Genomic DNA, 16,962 nt, shown 5'->3' with positions numbered 1-16,962 from the left:
AGAGGACGGGTGGGGGGAGACTAATGTCTGGCAGGCAGATAACAGCACACTCTGTTCTTTAGAAAAAAAAACATCCTCCCATTTTCTCATTCTCTTAGAAACTCATCCTCAAAATGGGGCTGTAATGGGAGCAACGCTTGTCTGTTCGCTGTCTGTCTCTCCGCATTGAATATCATCATCTGCCTCACATTGTGTCTCTTTTTCCACCCACAAAAAAAGCAATCTGTCTACTATGATTTTTTTCCTGCTCTCTTTTTTATAATAAAACATGAAGGTTTTTTTTCTTCTCTGCCTGATATGAATCTCTCCGGTCGGTGCCGGTTAACTCCTGAGTGAGATCCTGATGCCTATCTGCTTTATCTGGACAGAGGGAAGAAGCCAGATCCATCAGCAACATATTTCACTGTTAAACCAGGGAGGATTGGGTCAGACTTCCTCATGAATAAGAAGCTCTGACAAGGGAGACAACTTTTTTCCCCCTTTTTACAGCAGGTATGAAACATGAATGCAAAAACAGTAAAGTGGTGTTTTATGTTTGACACTAGGGAGCAAAAATGGATATTCAGAACCAATTTCTCTGAAAAAAAGGAGCCCAAACCGTTTTTTATGACGGACATGGGTCTATTTGTTTCCATGTTTTTTTGCAAGAAAACACACTTCACATTACAGCTCAATGAAAACTAATACTAATGAACTAATAACTAATCGATAATTAATTATACAAGTTCAGACCAAACAATCTGATTGGTCAACTAGATATTTAGAACGTGCTCAAATCAGCATGACATGTTTATATGTGTGGTACTTATTCAGATTAGTGCTTATATGTGTGGTATTTATTCAGTTTGTGTTAAGTTTAGTGTTTATATGTGTGGCATGTATTCAGTTTGTGTCCAGTTTAGTGTTTATGTGTGGTATTTATTCGGTTTGTGTTCAGTTTAGTGTTTATATGTGTGGTATTTATTCAGTTTGTGTTCAGTTTAGTGTTAATATGTGCGGTATTTATTCAGTTTGTGTTTATATGTGTGGTATTTATTCAGTTTGTGTTCAGTTTAGTGTTTATATGTGTGGTATTTATTCAGTTTAGTGTTTATATGTGTGGTATTTATTAACAAAATATTACAATACTATTACTAATAAACAATCTTGCCTTGTTGCTATCTTGTTTTCCCATCATTACCTTTGTTTTTGGTCCATTCTTATCCTGTTATGTAACTTTAAATCTAATATTATCCAGATATACCCACTGTTAAAACTAAGTTAGTCCTAAATTTTTACCTTTTATTACCCCTCTATTATCACATTATCACCGAGCAGTAGACCATATTTCTTTGTTACAACTTTGGCATCCCTCTACCTGTTCTCGCAGTAGATGATCTTGAGATCCATGTTGACTCGGGTGACGAACATTTGACAGTCAATGCGAACCTCATTGATAGTGGGCGGCGGGAGGGCGTGAGCCACCACCACCATCCCCATGATCTGATTGGGCACAGAGCGGCTGTGCGTCAAAGCCATCCTGATGCGTAGACGCCCCGTGACGTGGATCACCTGAGTGGAGAAAAGTAAGATAGAGGTCAGAAATAATATAATTTCTCAGTCTGCGTTCATGTCTTTTTAGGTCAATACAGATAAAAACAAGGTGAATAGATGAGAACTTTTGGGGAATTTTACTCCTCTCTCTCTGTTTATTTTCCTGAGCTGCCTCTTGGGGTGAAGTGAATGAGAAAGAGAAACAGATGAGAGGTGGAAAAAGAGGAGATGACAGACAGAGGGAGAGTGAAGGGTGTAATTATCCAGAGCTTTAAACTTGCATGAAGCTTCAAAAGTCTGTTGGACACGATGGAGCTGTGAGAAATGTTAATGAGCTGCTCCTCACAGGGGAAATGTTTGCTTGTCTTTTAAATGCAGTGTCAATCTATTTCTCTTTTTTACTGTCACTCTTTTACATGAGGGTCAAACAAGAAAGATTAAGAAGAAACAGAAGAAGGTGTCGTATATTCAGTTGAAGATGTTTGTAAGTAAAACGTTACTTGGAGAGCCCCTGGCCGAATGATGAGACTCTCCTGATCTATGCGGGACAAACCCTTATATACGGTGGAGATTATGCCTCCAAAACATGCAATTAAAATAAACAATACCGTATGGCTCAAGTCAGAGGGACAGATAGATCAGAGAAATTCCTTTCCCAAGATACCCCACATATACTGTAGGCCTTATCATTTGACCTGACCTCTTATCTATCCAGTTGAAGGACAGAACACAAGACCCGAAACACCCATGACCCCCTCAACATACATTACATCATAACATCAACATACCTGACCGTGGCGCCAACCTGGTGGCTCTTTGGCACCCCTATCCAAATAACCCCAGAGTCAGGATGGATCAAAATGACAGTGAGCAGGCCAAACAATTATCATGGTGCAAACCCTATGTATATGATAGTAATAGCATTAGTATGTAACTATGCATCTACGTGCAGACACCTCAAAGGTTTCAGGTGCTTCTCAATTTTTCTGTGCTGTCTAAATTTGAGTTGACAGTCTTTAAAGGCTCGTCCTCAGGCTTCTGCCTCCATTTTTCATCCAATTGATTAATTGTTTAATCTATAAAATGTCAGTTTCAGTTCAGCTAATTGCCACAACAGCTTTAGTGTTATTGGAAGGTGCATTTATGATTCATTGATGAAGGCTAAACTTGTTCTGGATGCTGAAATCTGGACCGCACACACGAGATGAAACTCATATCCATCCTCTGAACTCTGAGGTCATTCCGCATTCGTGAAAACAATATTTTGGGCTATATCCATACATTTAAATCCAGTTTACGTCACTTCATGACTGTTTAGTGAAGCCAACACAGGAAGTGCCAAAAACTGTATTTCCTCAAATGTCCACTTGAGGCTGACTCATTTGTCAAACCTTTTTCTTTTGTTAAATATGTTTTAAGGGAAGACAATTTCTGCCTGGATTATTTGCGATAACAAAGATTTTTCCAGTGTTGGAAGTTCATGTTTGTTGTATGGAGGAGGTCGGGGTGGATAACAGACATACGACGTGCAGAAGTTTGAAACACAGACGCACCCCGAGGGTTTGATTTAGGCAACAAAATCAGCTTGAGGACTCTACAGGTGAAAATTTAAACTCACAGATATCACCATGAAACTTCACCAGTTGATTACTCACATTAACACAATTATTTTTTGTATTACAAGTTTTCTGTAATTGTATGTAAATGAGGCGCTATCTGATGTTACTTTAGGTGAAATCTGCAGACAAAATAACGTCAAATAAACAGAAATGTGGATTTTGTTTTCTTTCTGATAGAAGACATGCTATGGAAGAAAAATAGACCAAACAAACATGGTTTTGCCTGAAGTGTAGCAGTTTAGAAAAAGATTGTAATTTTGGGTAAATGTTAAAAAGTTTCATACCTAAAGTCGCTGTTGACTTTTTTAATATTTAAAGGCTTTGAGTTTCCTTAACCATAAAAACATTCATCATGATTTACCTGAATATTGAGGCATATTGTTGCTTCTTTGCAGATACGTTAATTAAAGTTTAGTTTGGACGTTCCTTTTTCTTCTTTTCTTTTTCTTTTTTTTTCAGTGCCTTGCTCAAAGGCAACTCTGCAGTGAGAACTGGAGGAGCAAGGTGCAGGTTTGTGCTGCAACACAGCAGCTTTAAAACTTCTAACTGTAACACTGTATTATGTGTGTGTGTGTGTGTGTGTGTGTGTGTCTCACTGAGTGCAAATGTGTGTAGTAATATATGCATACGTGTGGATGAATATTTATGTGCGTTTCTGTCTCCGCTGTGATTTGCATGTGATCTGAGTCTGCCAGGTGGAACATGGTATACAACACACACACGCAGCAGTCCAGAGCTTCCTTTAATCTCGCCTCTCGATCTGCGAGCGGAGAGATGGTCACTGAGTTGACAGTCCTGATGTTACACGTATAGATCTGTACTTACAGTACAGTATATACATGCCACATGAGACAGGGCACTGTCATGTCCTAAAAATCAGCGCGGTTTCGATTCGGTCGTGGCCACGAGTTCACAGTGTTTGTAGAGTGTGTGTGTTTTCACAGACACGTAATGAATTGTTCAATTGTTCATATTTCTTAAAGGGAGTTTGGTGTCACAGGGAGCTTTAGTTTATTTCAAACTGATAATATGTTTACTTTTGAATGTTCTGTCAACGCTACAGAAACATTAGGTAACTGTTAAGTATGATAAGGTTGTCTGACGTTGACTGCTGTTAGTTATTGGTTTGATTAATGCTTGTGTATTGATTACTGACGGTGGTTGATCAGGTTTATTATCAGCTGATCGTATTCGTATCACGTTTCTGTTGTGTTGTGTGTCACTGCAGAGATGTAAATATGTAGCTGCAGCGTGACCACACACACACACACACACACAGATACAGAGGATCAGTGTTAACATGCTAAACCTGCTGACTCTCCTTTCATGTTCTGGAGAGACAGGATTATGTGATCTGACCAACGTGTGTGTGTGTCTGTCTGTGCGTGTCTGTGTGATCTCCTTGGAGACAGTACAATATATTATCAGCCACTGGCTTATAGTCTTACTATCAGTCATCAAATGAAGTGATCCATATGAAAATCTGTAATCCTACCGTGGACAAACAAGTGTGTGTGTGTATACATGACTGTATGTAGTTTGTGAGTTTTCAGTTTTTGTTTTCGTGAACGATTTCATTTTCTTTAAATGAATGTGTGTGTGTGTGCGTGTGAATACTGTGAGTGCTTCTTTATATATTATTTTAGTGTTAGACGACCGTATGAGGCGAACCCTTTTAAACATTAAAATTTCTCACTAAAATAAGAGTACCTACAAAAAGTAGAAACCTGTGGGGGACGTCACAGAGACTATGTCCAGGTTTTGTAAAGTCTATGGTCATAGTATGAAGAGTTGGGAGGGAGAACGTGTTGGTTTCCAAGTGGACTCTGGTGTAAAACATCCAACTAGTGGACTGTGTGATCGCAGATGTTTGAAGCCATGAAATTCATCCTCTGACCATGAACTGTCAGGAAAGTGATCTGTAGAAGTCATGTATATATTCATCATGTGTTAATCCAAGAGTGCAAGGTTCTCTCTCTTCTGATGTATGTTAGTGAAACATTCATCGTTATTTATGACATATAAAGTGAAGATATGGTCAAGTCACAGTCTGGACTCATGTCGCTCATAATCAGTTATTTCTTGGTGCATGCTTTGCGAAAATAAATAAACTTTTTCCTCTGTGGGTTCATGTCAGAAGTGAGAGGCAAAGACGAGCCAGACTACATGATGATCATCTCACCTTGTATCCTGAGGACTTGATGTGCACTCCTCTCTTTGTGAGCGTCGACTTCATCCTGACGAAGAAGGATCGTTCCAGAGTGTTGTCAGGAGCCAGAAGACTCGGACTGCTGGACTCCACTAAGAAACAGAACACAAACATACAAACTGAATGTATGTTTTTAACGTATAAAAACACTCAAACACATAGGTAAAAACACGAGACGACGTCGAAATATTTCATTGCAGGACAAATACAGACGCAGACTTGGAGGTTTTAACATAGAATTTTCCACAAGACGGCCAACATAAAGCGCGGGTAAAGCGATTTTCATCGGCGTAAAACAAATAAATACATTCATTCTCTCAGCAGGACCCGTCAGCCAATCACAGCTGCTGTCAAACTGTCAATCATCTCAAAGCAGCTCATGGCAGCGAAATGTCAAAACACGTCAGGAGGCGAGGCGAGAGAAAAACAAGACAAACAGGACGCTAATTAAAGGCGCGTTAAGACGAGATGTCCAATTAGTTTGAAAGCTGTAATCTTCTTTGCTCATGACTGTCAAAATAAAAGTCCCATATGAAGATAAACATATCACCAAAATCTTCCGATTATTGCTTTAACCCGACTGTGTCCCACACAGGAAGTGCATCTTTCACCGTCCTTCCCGCCCGTCCAACCGTGTGCCCGACGAGAACGGAGCGTCGTTTCCTGAAGGTGAGACGCTCCATTTGTCAGCACCAGAGATCACCTGCATATTCATAACTCCTCCATCCATCAGAGGGCGTGACGGGAGAAGAGACGGCTGAGAAGATGTCTCATCGAACACGCACATCAACACACAGTTCAATAGGACAGCCGCCCACGTCAGATTGAGGACCCTCAATGATAGTATGTTCCTTAACGTGAACCTGAAGTCCAGTTTCAGACAACTTTGGTCTTATTTTTGTGGTTTTATCCAACATTTGCATCAGTAAAAATCATGTTGTATACCTTACATTGTGATCCGAGCGGCAAAAGACAATCAGAAACAGTTTATCTGCAGGATGTCAGAGCTGCACAGCTCGGTTGAAACCTCAGAGACCTCAAAAAGACGAAGGATATTGAGAGAAGAATATGAGTTTGAGAGAATTTGTTTGCTGCATTCTGGTGACTTTTATGTTAAATTTAACAAGAGAATTAATTAAAATTTACAGGAAAGAATACAGAATAATTCTCTCTGTCATGAACTTTGCACGAGTCTGCGCGACACATTTTATTTTATGAATGTCTGTTTCCTTAAAATTGAATATAAGAAAAACAAATAATTCTTTCCAGGATGTCTGGAACTTGCTTGAGCATTTGTTACTCCTCATTTCTCACTTAACGTGGAGGTGGAGCAGCTCTCATTCGCTAGGAAAACCACATTTGGTGTATAGGTGACATTTGTGGAAATATGTCATAAATCAGGAGAAACACGGGAAGAAACCAGGAGAGGGAAATGAAAAACAGACATCTCCAGGTGTTTTGAGGCCTTTTGAGCTGCTAGACGGCTTTTAATGTGAAATGTGAAATGTGAGTTACTGACGATAACCATGCTTAAAGACTACAAAATGGAAATATATCAGCAGTGTGGTCACATGATGTGTGGGTGTAAAAACTGTGTGTGTGTGTGTGTGTGTGTGTGTGTGTATTTAGATGTAATCTGAAGTCATGCCGACATCTATAGACAGCACACACACAGTGCTGATATGTTAATGGAGGTTAACACGGCCACTTCTTATCAACGACAGGTCACTGGATAACTGACACACGCCCAAACACGTCTGTAAGTCTCTAAGTTGGCTGCTGTGTCTTGTGTTTCCTTGCCACTGTAGCCAAGTGCTTGCTCATTGTGGGAATTGTTGGTTTAGTCACATATCATATTATATAAAGGGATCGATGTTGAGTCATCATTCATGCAGCCTCCACGACAAACACAATTCTTTGTCTTTAGAGTCTCTTTTTCAACTTGTGTATTTGTGTGCATGTACACACTGTACTGTACTGTACGTGTACTGCAGAGTGTGTGTTTGTGTTTTAAACACTGTGAGGCAGGTTGTTTTTCCACCTTTTTTTTCTGTCCTGAACACACACACACACACACGCACACACGTGTATGCGCACACACACACGCGCGCACACACCCACACACGTCTCTGGTGGACGCGGCAGTTTGATCAGCGTTGATACGTGTTGACAACGTCTAATCTGAAAAAATTGAAAGAAATGAATTAATATGCAAATTCCTCCTTTATAATATAAATGTCCTTGAAGAGGGAGAGACAAGAGGGAGGGAGGGAGGAGAGCAGAGCGAAAGAGGAGAGAATAAAGGGGAGGAGAGACAAACAAACGTAAGGAGGAGACGGAAAAAAACACAGAGAGAAGACGAGAAAAAAAAGATGAACACGTGAAGAGAGAAAAGAAAAAGTAGAAAGAGAGAGGGAGGGTTAGAAAATGAGGAAAGGAAGATGGAAAAAGGCGAAAAGAAGAAGGTGGGAAAGAAACTAGAGGAAGGAAATGAAGCAGGTGGTAAGCAGGTGGAGAGAAAGGGACAAAAATGAAAGGGATGAAAATGAAACAAATAACATAAATAAGTGAACAAGATGGAGAAAAAGAAAGAGGGAGAGTGAAAAAAAGTGAATGATGAAGAAAGGAAGAGACGAGTGAGGAAGTGTAAAAGAACAGTGAGGGGAAAAGAGGAGGAGGAGAGTGAGGAAGAGTGGAAGGACAAAAAGAGAAATAAGAGTAAAGAGAAAAAATAAGGAAAGAAGGAGAGGAGGAATAAGGAAAGAAAGAAAGCTGGAGTGAGGTAAAGGAGGAGAAGAAAGAAGAGAGATGGAGCTACAGTCTTTTCCTCCTTCTGTTTCCCTCCTTCATCCATCCATCCATCCATCCATCAGTCGTCCATTCTCTCTCAGTCCTCCAGGAAATCAGCCGCCAATCTGACGGAGGAGTAATGATGATGGAGGGAGAGAGGAGATGGAAGAGAAGGAGGAGGGATGAAGGACAAGGGAGGAAGACCCCACAAACAGAAGAAGAAGAAGAAAAAGGAGCAGAAAAATGAAAGAAAGCTGAAGAAACAGAGAATAGGGGGAGGATGAAGAGCTTTAGGAAGGGAACAAAAAAAGGAGCAACAGAAGAGGATGGAAGGAGGACAAGTTGAGGAAAGATAAGAGGAAAAAGATGACAAGTAGAGGAAAAATAGAAGCTTGGTTAGTATGGAGGGAGTGAGGAGGAAAAGAAGAGGAGAAAAAGGATGATACAGCAGAAGAAAAAAAACAACATTAAAAACATTAAATGTAAAAAAAGTAAGTTGAAGAAAGGAGGAGAAAAAGGAGGAGGAGAGGGAGTGAGAAGAAGAGAAGATAAACAGCACAACTAGTAGAAAAAAGTAAAAAAGACGAGAAGGGAAGGATGAGGAGAAGCAGGAGGAAGAGTGTGGGGCATGACAAGAGGAAGAAGGAGAGATGGAGGGTAAGAAGGAGCGAGAAGGAAGTGAGGAGGAAAACAAAGAAGATGGACAAGAAGAAGAAGAGGAGAAGAAGGCGGGGGCAGAGGGAATGTAAAGAAGAAAAAGACAAACATGAGAAGAAGAGGAGGAGGAGGAGGACCACGTGGGGATTCAGAGGTGTTTTCTCATTCAGCTTGTTTGGCGAGCGTTGCCGTGGCGTCTTCGGGGACGACGCTCCTACAAGACAAAGATTAGCGCTACAAAGGCAGCAGGTGGCTGCTGGCTCCGCCGCTGCCCGACTCTGGGACCTAATTATCTACGGCACGGAAACTTTCCCCCCGTTTGAAGGACAAATGATTAATTAAAAAGAACAACTCACCTACGCCTGTGATCTTTGGACAATACCCAGAGTGCCGAGGGTTTCTTTCCACACGTGTGTGTGTCGGTGTGTGATTGTGGGGAAGCCTCGGCGGGACGGTGTATCATTGTCAGACAGTCTTAATAGCGCTGCCTGGTTCAGGGAGCCCGTTGTGTCCGACTGATAACTAGCTAACGTGACGTTGACACGCGGGACGGGACAAAGCGAGCTACAGCAAGGTCACCGTGACCTTCAGCAGCCGCCGCCGCCATGACGGAGCGAGGAAGACACAAATATAATTGACTTAACAAATGGGATATAATACAGCAGATAAGACAGACGCGTGTAGCACGTGAAGGTGTCATTTAGCAACTTCAAAAGGCTGAAAATAAACAGATGTTTCAGTCCTCGAACTTCCGTACTTACACTTAGTAAATGCGTTCACGTTGTCAGTTCTGTCAAAATGAAGAAGTGTACTGTGAGTACCCGGATGGTTCTCTCATAACACTTGACACTTCTCGGCCTTGGTGGTCGCCATTTTGGCTACATGGCTGAAGGGGGTGTTAAGAAAATGGTGGCCGAGGAAGGTGCTGAAGCTGAAGAGGCTGTGGTGAATACCGCGATATATACAAATGTAAGTTGTACATATGTTTTATATTTATATTTTGGCAGTCAGATTTGGTGCTAATACTCCACATCGATGCAATTCAGCAAAGAAGAGGAAGAAGCAGTAAAATGTTCGATCGTCGTTTTTTGACATACTCTAATGCCAAAGTTGGTGCACTACGCTGGGAAGTACACAGTACACAGTGTGCTATATGATAGTGTAATAATGTAAGTCTATCTGTAGGCTTCCTGCAGTTTATAGACCACATTATTTATCTTTACTCACGTGGGGACGACGTCACTCCTAATCAAACACATGTGCATTGTACGACAAGACTTCAGGAAGTCGCATGGTCACGACTGTTGAGTAAGAGGTGATAGTTCCAGCATGCAAGTCACCATAAATGTAAGTGAGTTTTGGAGCTGTTGGTCGGCTAGCTGTTTCCCTCTGTTCCCAGTGTTTGTGCTAAGCTAGGCTAACCCCACCCTGACTCCAGCTCCGTATTGCTCGATACACCGTACATCTTCGTCGAACTATTTCTTTAACACAGCAACAAACACACAACTCTCCATCACTTCTTCTCGCCTCCTCTTTCTACCCACAATGCACCGGCAGCGGGAGCTGAGGGACATCTGAGAGGTGGCGGGCGAGAGGCAATCATGACAAATGTGCTGTAGCTCGGTTGCTCACACACACACACACACACACACACACACACACACACACACACACACACACACACGTATATATATATATAACCTAAATATAGTGTATATAAGCACACACACATTCATCACAGATAGAGAGTATTGTCAGTGAAAGTTTAATTGTGTAAACACTCTGTAACTGTCCTGTCATATTCCTGCCTCTCCGGCTCACTATCGCCTCCTCAGCTGTAATTGAATTGCTACCGTCAGGTGGGGGAAGGAGGAGGAGGTGGTGGGGGAGGAGGGAGGGAAGAGGGGGAGGAGGAGGAGGCGAGACACTCGCCTTATGAATAGAATGTGTTTCCTATCAGGAAGGATTTGACAAATTGTGTCAGGGAGAAAAGCCAGAGTGATAATTTTTCGGTTTACTGAAGGTGGTGGAGGAGGAGGAGGAGGAGGAGGAGGTACAGGTAAGGAGAGGAAAGGAAGGGGAGGAGAAGGATGAAAAAGAGACAGAGGGGGAGGAATAGGAGGGAAGAAGAAAAGTAACAAGAGGAGGAAAGGTGGAGGAGGACATGTGGAGGAAGTGGAAAAAAGAGGAGAGATAAAGAGGAGAAGGACCAAGATGAAAGGAAGATGTGAAGACAGGAGAGGGAAAGAAGTGAAAGAAGACAAGAAAATAGGAGGACAGAGAGGGAAAAGGAGAAGGAGAAAAAACAAAGAGAGGAGGGTGGTGAGGAGGAGGAAAGAAAGAGGACATGAGGAGGAAAGGTGATAAAGAAGGGGAGGGTAGGTGCACGAAGGAAGGAGAAAAAGTAGGAGGAAGGATAGGTGGATGAAAAGGGAAAGAGGAAAGTGAAGAGGAGAAAGATGGAAGGTAGGAGGAAGAGGAGGAGGAGCAATGATGGAAAAGATAAATAAAGGAAGGAGGCGAAAGAAGAGGCAGAGGAAAGACAAAAAGGGTGGAGGAAGAAGAACACGGTGAGAAGGATGAAGATGACGTAAAAGAAGAGATTGGAGGAAGGATCGGGGATGACTGAGGTGACGAAGGAGGAAGAGAATGCAGTTTTCCAAAATAAAATATCCATTTAAATTAAAATTACAAAATAAGAGTTTATGTATTCCATGCTCTGTGTGTGTGTGTGTGTGTGTGTGTGAGAGAGAGAGAGAGAGAGAGAGAGAGAGAGAGAGAGAGAGAGACGGCAGATTTCCCACAATGCAAAGCCTGGGAACCAAAGGTAAAGGAAGATAAATCCACTCTTCCTCCTCCTTCTCCTCACCTTCTCTCCTCTCTCACTTTCCTCCCTCTCATCCATCATCATCACTTCTTTTAACCCTCCTCCTCGTCCTCCTCCTTCTCTCTGCAGTGATAAATCCAGACTTTTATTTTGACAGTCTTATCAGGACAATGAGCTCAAATCAAACAGCGCTCTAATAGTCTAGAGACGCCTTGATCCTGGCTTTGTCTTTCTTTCTCTCCTCTTCATCCTTTCTTTTTTCCACCTCCCCCCTATCTCATCTTCCTCCCCCTCCTCCCCTCCTGTGAAGGCGAAGTCTTTCCTAAGCTGCCTTTAGCTTCTCCTCTTCCTCTTTTGGGAATGAATCTACTTATGAAGAGGAGACAGAGGGAGAGGGAAGGAGACGAAGGAAGAGAAGGAGGAGGGAGGACAAAAGGATGGAGGAAGATGTAAAGAAGGAAGAGGAATGATGAAGATGTAAGGTAAAAGAAGAGGATGAGGAAAGAGACTGAAGGACAGGAGACAACGAAGGAATGAGATGGAAGAAGAGGAGGACTGAAGATAGAAGAGGAGGAGAAGTAAAACATGAGGAAGGACGAGGAGGAGGAAGGACAAAAAGGTGGAGGATGTTGGAAAGAAAAGGGAGGAGAGAGAGAAGAGAAGAAAATCTTCTAGTCAAACTTTTGTTTTCACTCCTCAACAAATATCAAACATCATCTGTTCAGTTATCACTGCGTGGACGCTTTGTCTCACACACAGTTGTTCAGGTGTCCACATACTTTTGGCCATGAAGTGAAGACATGATGAGGAGAGGAGGAGGGTAAATGAAAAAAAACAACAATTAGTTTTCTCTGATATAGACGACAAGACTGACAGCTCGTCAGTGTTTTGAACAAGGTCAGAGGTCACGTACGCACACACACACACACACACACACACTGGAGATAATAAGTAATTGTCTGTATCTGCAACCTGCATAATTACTTCCAGAGAGAGACGTGATTGAAGAACGAGTGATGGAGGAAACATGGAGGAAAAAGTAGGGAGGGAGGAAGTGAGAGAATTAAACAAAGGGACGGAAAGACAAAGATGTGATTTTAAATTTTAAAGGAGGAATCCGCCAATGTTACAGACAAACAGAAAGACCAGCATTCAGCTCTAACGTTAATGTAACATGGACAAATTGTTAGGCTAACCCCTAACGTATAGCTGCCGTTAGTTAGTTAGCTCTGTTAGCCGTGCAGCTAGTTGCCTTTTAGCGTCCAGTTTTATTGGCAAATTATACTGACACTAACTTTAACAGAAGGCAGCCAGAGTTTCCTGTTGGACAGATAGTTAACCACTAATCTGTAACTGCTGTTGGCTAGTTAGCTCGGTTAGCCATGTAGCTAGCTGTCGTCATGGTTACATGGTCAGGAGGAAAAGGTGGACGGATTATACTGATACATACACATCATAAAATACTATCAGGAGTCAAAATACAAGTCAAGAGTGTCAAGAAGTCAATGAAATTGAATACGACAGAGTATTTTTGGATTTATCAAATCAGTTCAAACTTTTTAAAAAGATGTCTGTGGTTGAATAAAAAGTCCATCACTGCTCATCTCCACCTCGACTCTCTCTGGTAGATTTATTTTTCATCTCTATAACTCACTCTTCTCTTTCTTCTCTTTGTGTCTCAGAGTCCTTCTGTCTTTATTTCCTCTCTGTTCGTGTTTGGCCAGACGACAGCGGTGTCCCCAGATAAAAGACGACCAAACAAGAAAGGGAGGTAGGAAAAAAACAGAAGAAGGAGAAGAAAAAGAAGAAGAAGAAGAAGAAAAGGGACTGGGATGAAGAAGAAACAGAGAGGGCGAGGATAACAGAGCGACGAGTGTGTTTGGTGTAATTGAATCCAGGCGGCGGCGCAGAAAGGGGACAGATGGATGGACTGAACAGATTAGCATCCGTAATCAGAGGAAGGCGTGAGGAGGAATAGACGCGGAGGACGTGTTCATTGAGCTGCGCCAGCTTCCGATGAACACAAAGTACGACTTATTGTCTCAGATGGAACAGACACACACGTGTTGTTTTACATGATGAGACTTTTGACAGTTCCTGCTGCCGAATCTGATCAAGATACAAACATGAGAAGATCTGCTGAGTCGAAACACAGTCACTTTAAACAAAGTTAGTAACCAAGTACTGACTGCAAGTATACTGGAGTTGTGAGGTACTTGTACATGTTATGATATTGATACACTTGGGGACACCCCCCAAGTTTAGCTCAGTTGGTAGAGCAACCGCCCCATGTACCAAGGCTCAGTCCTTTCCGCGGCAGCCCAGGGTTCAAATCCGACCTGTGGCACTTTCCCGCATGTCATTCTCCATCTCTCTCTGTCTTAAAGCTCACTCTGGATTTTAAGATTTTTAAGACCTCAAGAGCACAGCTGTGAAGCTATGCTATACAGTTGTCCCTCACTATACTATAACGCGGTTCACCTTTCGCGGTCCATCTTCCTCTCTTTTTTTATTCATTTTCTTTCTTGTATCTCTTCCTTCCTTCCTTCCTTCCTTCCTTCCTTCCTATCTTCCTTCCTTCCTTCCTTCCTTCCTCTATCCATTTCCTTTCTTCAATCTTCACATGAAACTTACTTGAAATGTGAAATTCACATAACTTGAATCTTCAGTCCTTACTTCCTCCTTTTCTCTCTTTTTTCTTTCTTTCTCATGATGAATCTTATTTTACATCGTTCCTCCTTCCTGTTTCTCTTCCCTCTGTCTTCCTCCTTTTCTTTTAACATTCAATAACTTCCTTGTTTGAAAAGTCCTCTTAGTTTCTCCTTTCTTTCTCTCCTTCTTCTCGCCGTCGTATTAAAAGTTAAACACACACTTGTCATTTTATACCACCAACACACTGACACAAAAATTAAAACTTGAGTCTTGGACCTTGAGAAGTTCCCGTGTTATCGCCGCTGTGACAGACAGATAGCACAGAGGAGCGCTTTATTTGTCGTCCGGAGCCGCCCTGTCCTCTGCCGCCGTTATCTGAACAGCTCCGGTTCCCATTGTAAACAGCCCCGTCCTCGTTAAGGAGCCTAATTAGAAAACTCTAATAATAATAGCCTGTGATTGGCTATTGTGTACTCTAAAGATTCCATTTAGAGCGGCGGCGAGCGAGCAGCGGTTTAATAAAATTTAACCAAACGGATAATTTTGCTTTAGTAATAATCCTCCGCCTGTGAAAAGTTCTTTGTTTGCCTCAAGTGGTTTTATTGCTTTTCTTAAAAAAAGAAAAAAAAACACTCATGAGACTGATTTAATTAAACTGAGCACTTTTACTGAATCCATTGTGACTAATTCTCCCAGTGAGCGTGGAGTTTAGAGGATCGGCTGTATGAAAATTATTTAGCCGGTCTGACAAAAACCTTTTTTCATTCCAGAAAATACTCTGTTCATGGGAGAAGAACACAGCTCCGTCCTTGTGTTGTCACACTGCAGTGGACTGAACACACAGGAAGGAAACAGTAGAAGAAGAAAGCAGGAAGCAGGAAGAGATGGAAATGACTCAGAAATGGCGTTATGAATTTTCACAATAAAACACCATGTGCAGATTCTTCATGCTAAGAACAGCTAAAAAGGAAACTAAATTAAGTTATATGTTTTTATCACATATATGTAACTAATTTGACATCCAATCAAACACTTTCTCGCTTCTGGCGCCGCTGGAGCAGAGTGCTTCCTGTTTGATACAGTCTATGAGTGATCTATGGCCAGGCCTCACTGCTTACTGTACAAAAGCACAACTTTATAACTTTATTCAGTGATTTTAGTCAAACTTGATCCGATTTTATTCACAATATATTTGCTGCTTTTCCCTCTGATGTCCTCCAGCTGCTCAGTAAATTTCCGTTTTATAAACCCCACCCACCTGGGACACCATGTGTCTTAAAACAAGCATAAAGTTGCTTCACTTCCACGTAAAGTTCATCAGTCTGAATAGATTTTTCTGAAGTTAATAACTGGGCTTCCCTCGCTGGCTGCTCTGTCATCATCTTATCAGACAGCTGACCTCATCGTGTTAATTACAGTCAGGCTCATAAAGTATTGAAATTGGAGTTAAAATATGAGATGACCTTGGAGGAGAGAGATCTTCCTTTGAAGCTCTGCGCTGCTTTTCAGCACCCTCTTACACCGAGAGAGAGTCATCTTTAAAAGCACATGACGCAATTTGACTAATATCAGTCAAACGGAGGCTGAGAGGTTCGAATCGTTCTGAAGGGTGAGTGGTTGGAATTATTACTCATAAGTGTAATTCAGAGGAAGAACTCAAGCCTGCTGCTTGTACTTCGTCTCACTTCAGTGTCTTCATTAAATGTCATCATTTCAGGGTCACAGGCACATTTACATTCAGTCGGATGTCTGCTGGCTGTTGACTTTGACCTTTAACCTCCTCACTGGAGGTGAAGGGACTGAAGTTTTATTTTCGACCTGATAAATACGGGATTTGACAAAGAGAGCTCCTGACCTGAAAATTCAGCTACAAGTATTTTTGCTTTTTTAAGGCTGGTTTTATTGTCACATGTTGATATATTTCTAGACAAAATTTAGTATATTTGTTATTATCTTATGGAGGTTTTGCTAAAACTTTCACATTTCCTGCTAAACATTTTCCAGATCCTCATTCACACACACGATCAGTGATCACTGTCTTGTCTGTTTTTTGCTCAGTATTAAGAAAATATTTCTAAGAATTCATTCACTACTGCACTGAGCCACGTAGACAAACATAAACATGACCTGATATCATAAAGAAACAGCAGAAATACTGAACTGACGACCCGAGACGTCAGGAGCCAAACCCGGCAAAAGAAAACACCTCAGTAGGCGACTGTATTCACTGACAGACTGACCACTGCCGGTTTCAGAGGTTGTGTGCAGGTTCTGGTCATGTTCACTGGAAGATGTCTTTTATCTTGTTTTGTTGTGCTTTTCATGCATGATGGAGGCTCCATGAATGTATCACCAAAAAAAATTGGTCTAAAATTACTGACTTAAAAGTGATTTTTGAGGTTGAGATTTGACTTCAGTCATCAACACAGTTCAGACTTTATTTGCTGAACACTCATGTGGACGTATATATTCACACGTACAAGCTCCGGATGAACTGGATCCAAGAAACGAGTGTTTCTCTCTTTTCAACTTTTCTCAGGTTAAACTTTCGATATGTGACTTAAAGGACAGAAAAGCAGCTGCAGCGTTTTTCCTTTAAACAACCTGCCTGCTCTCTGCACGTACTTTCATTCACATTCACGCCATCAGACAGAAAACACTGAGTATTTATTTCA

At 41.7% G+C, this 16,962-nt stretch overlaps 1 protein-coding gene and 1 long non-coding RNA gene across 6 annotated transcripts in view; one reads left to right on the top strand and one right to left on the bottom strand.

Annotated features, from left to right (window-relative positions):
* npas3 (neuronal PAS domain protein 3) overlaps positions 1 to 16,962 on the bottom strand; it is a 307,791-nt gene that overhangs the window by 25,047 nt on the left and 265,782 nt on the right. For all 5 annotated transcript variants that reach the window (XM_019263216.2, XM_019263215.2, XM_019263217.2 and 2 more), the window contains 2 exons: positions 5,335 to 5,453; positions 1,358 to 1,551 (listed from right to left, as the gene is read on the bottom strand). In XM_019263216.2, the coding sequence (XP_019118761.2) occupies positions 1,358 to 1,551; positions 5,335 to 5,453 (313 nt within the window). The remainder of the gene's footprint in view (positions 1 to 1,357; positions 1,552 to 5,334; positions 5,454 to 16,962) is intronic.
* On the top strand, positions 8,848 to 16,699 carry LOC113745778 (uncharacterized). Its single transcript, XR_003462393.1, has 3 exons — positions 8,848 to 9,777; positions 13,318 to 13,804; positions 15,058 to 16,699. It is a non-coding gene; the product is annotated as an uncharacterized LOC113745778 (long non-coding RNA).

This window comes from Larimichthys crocea, chromosome V, assembly GCF_000972845.2.
Source record: "Larimichthys crocea isolate SSNF chromosome V, L_crocea_2.0, whole genome shotgun sequence".
Classification (NCBI taxonomy): Eukaryota; Metazoa; Chordata; class Actinopteri; family Sciaenidae; genus Larimichthys; species Larimichthys crocea.
The sequence above is the reverse complement of the archived record's forward strand: the minus strand, read 5'-3'. Positions and strand labels throughout refer to the sequence as shown.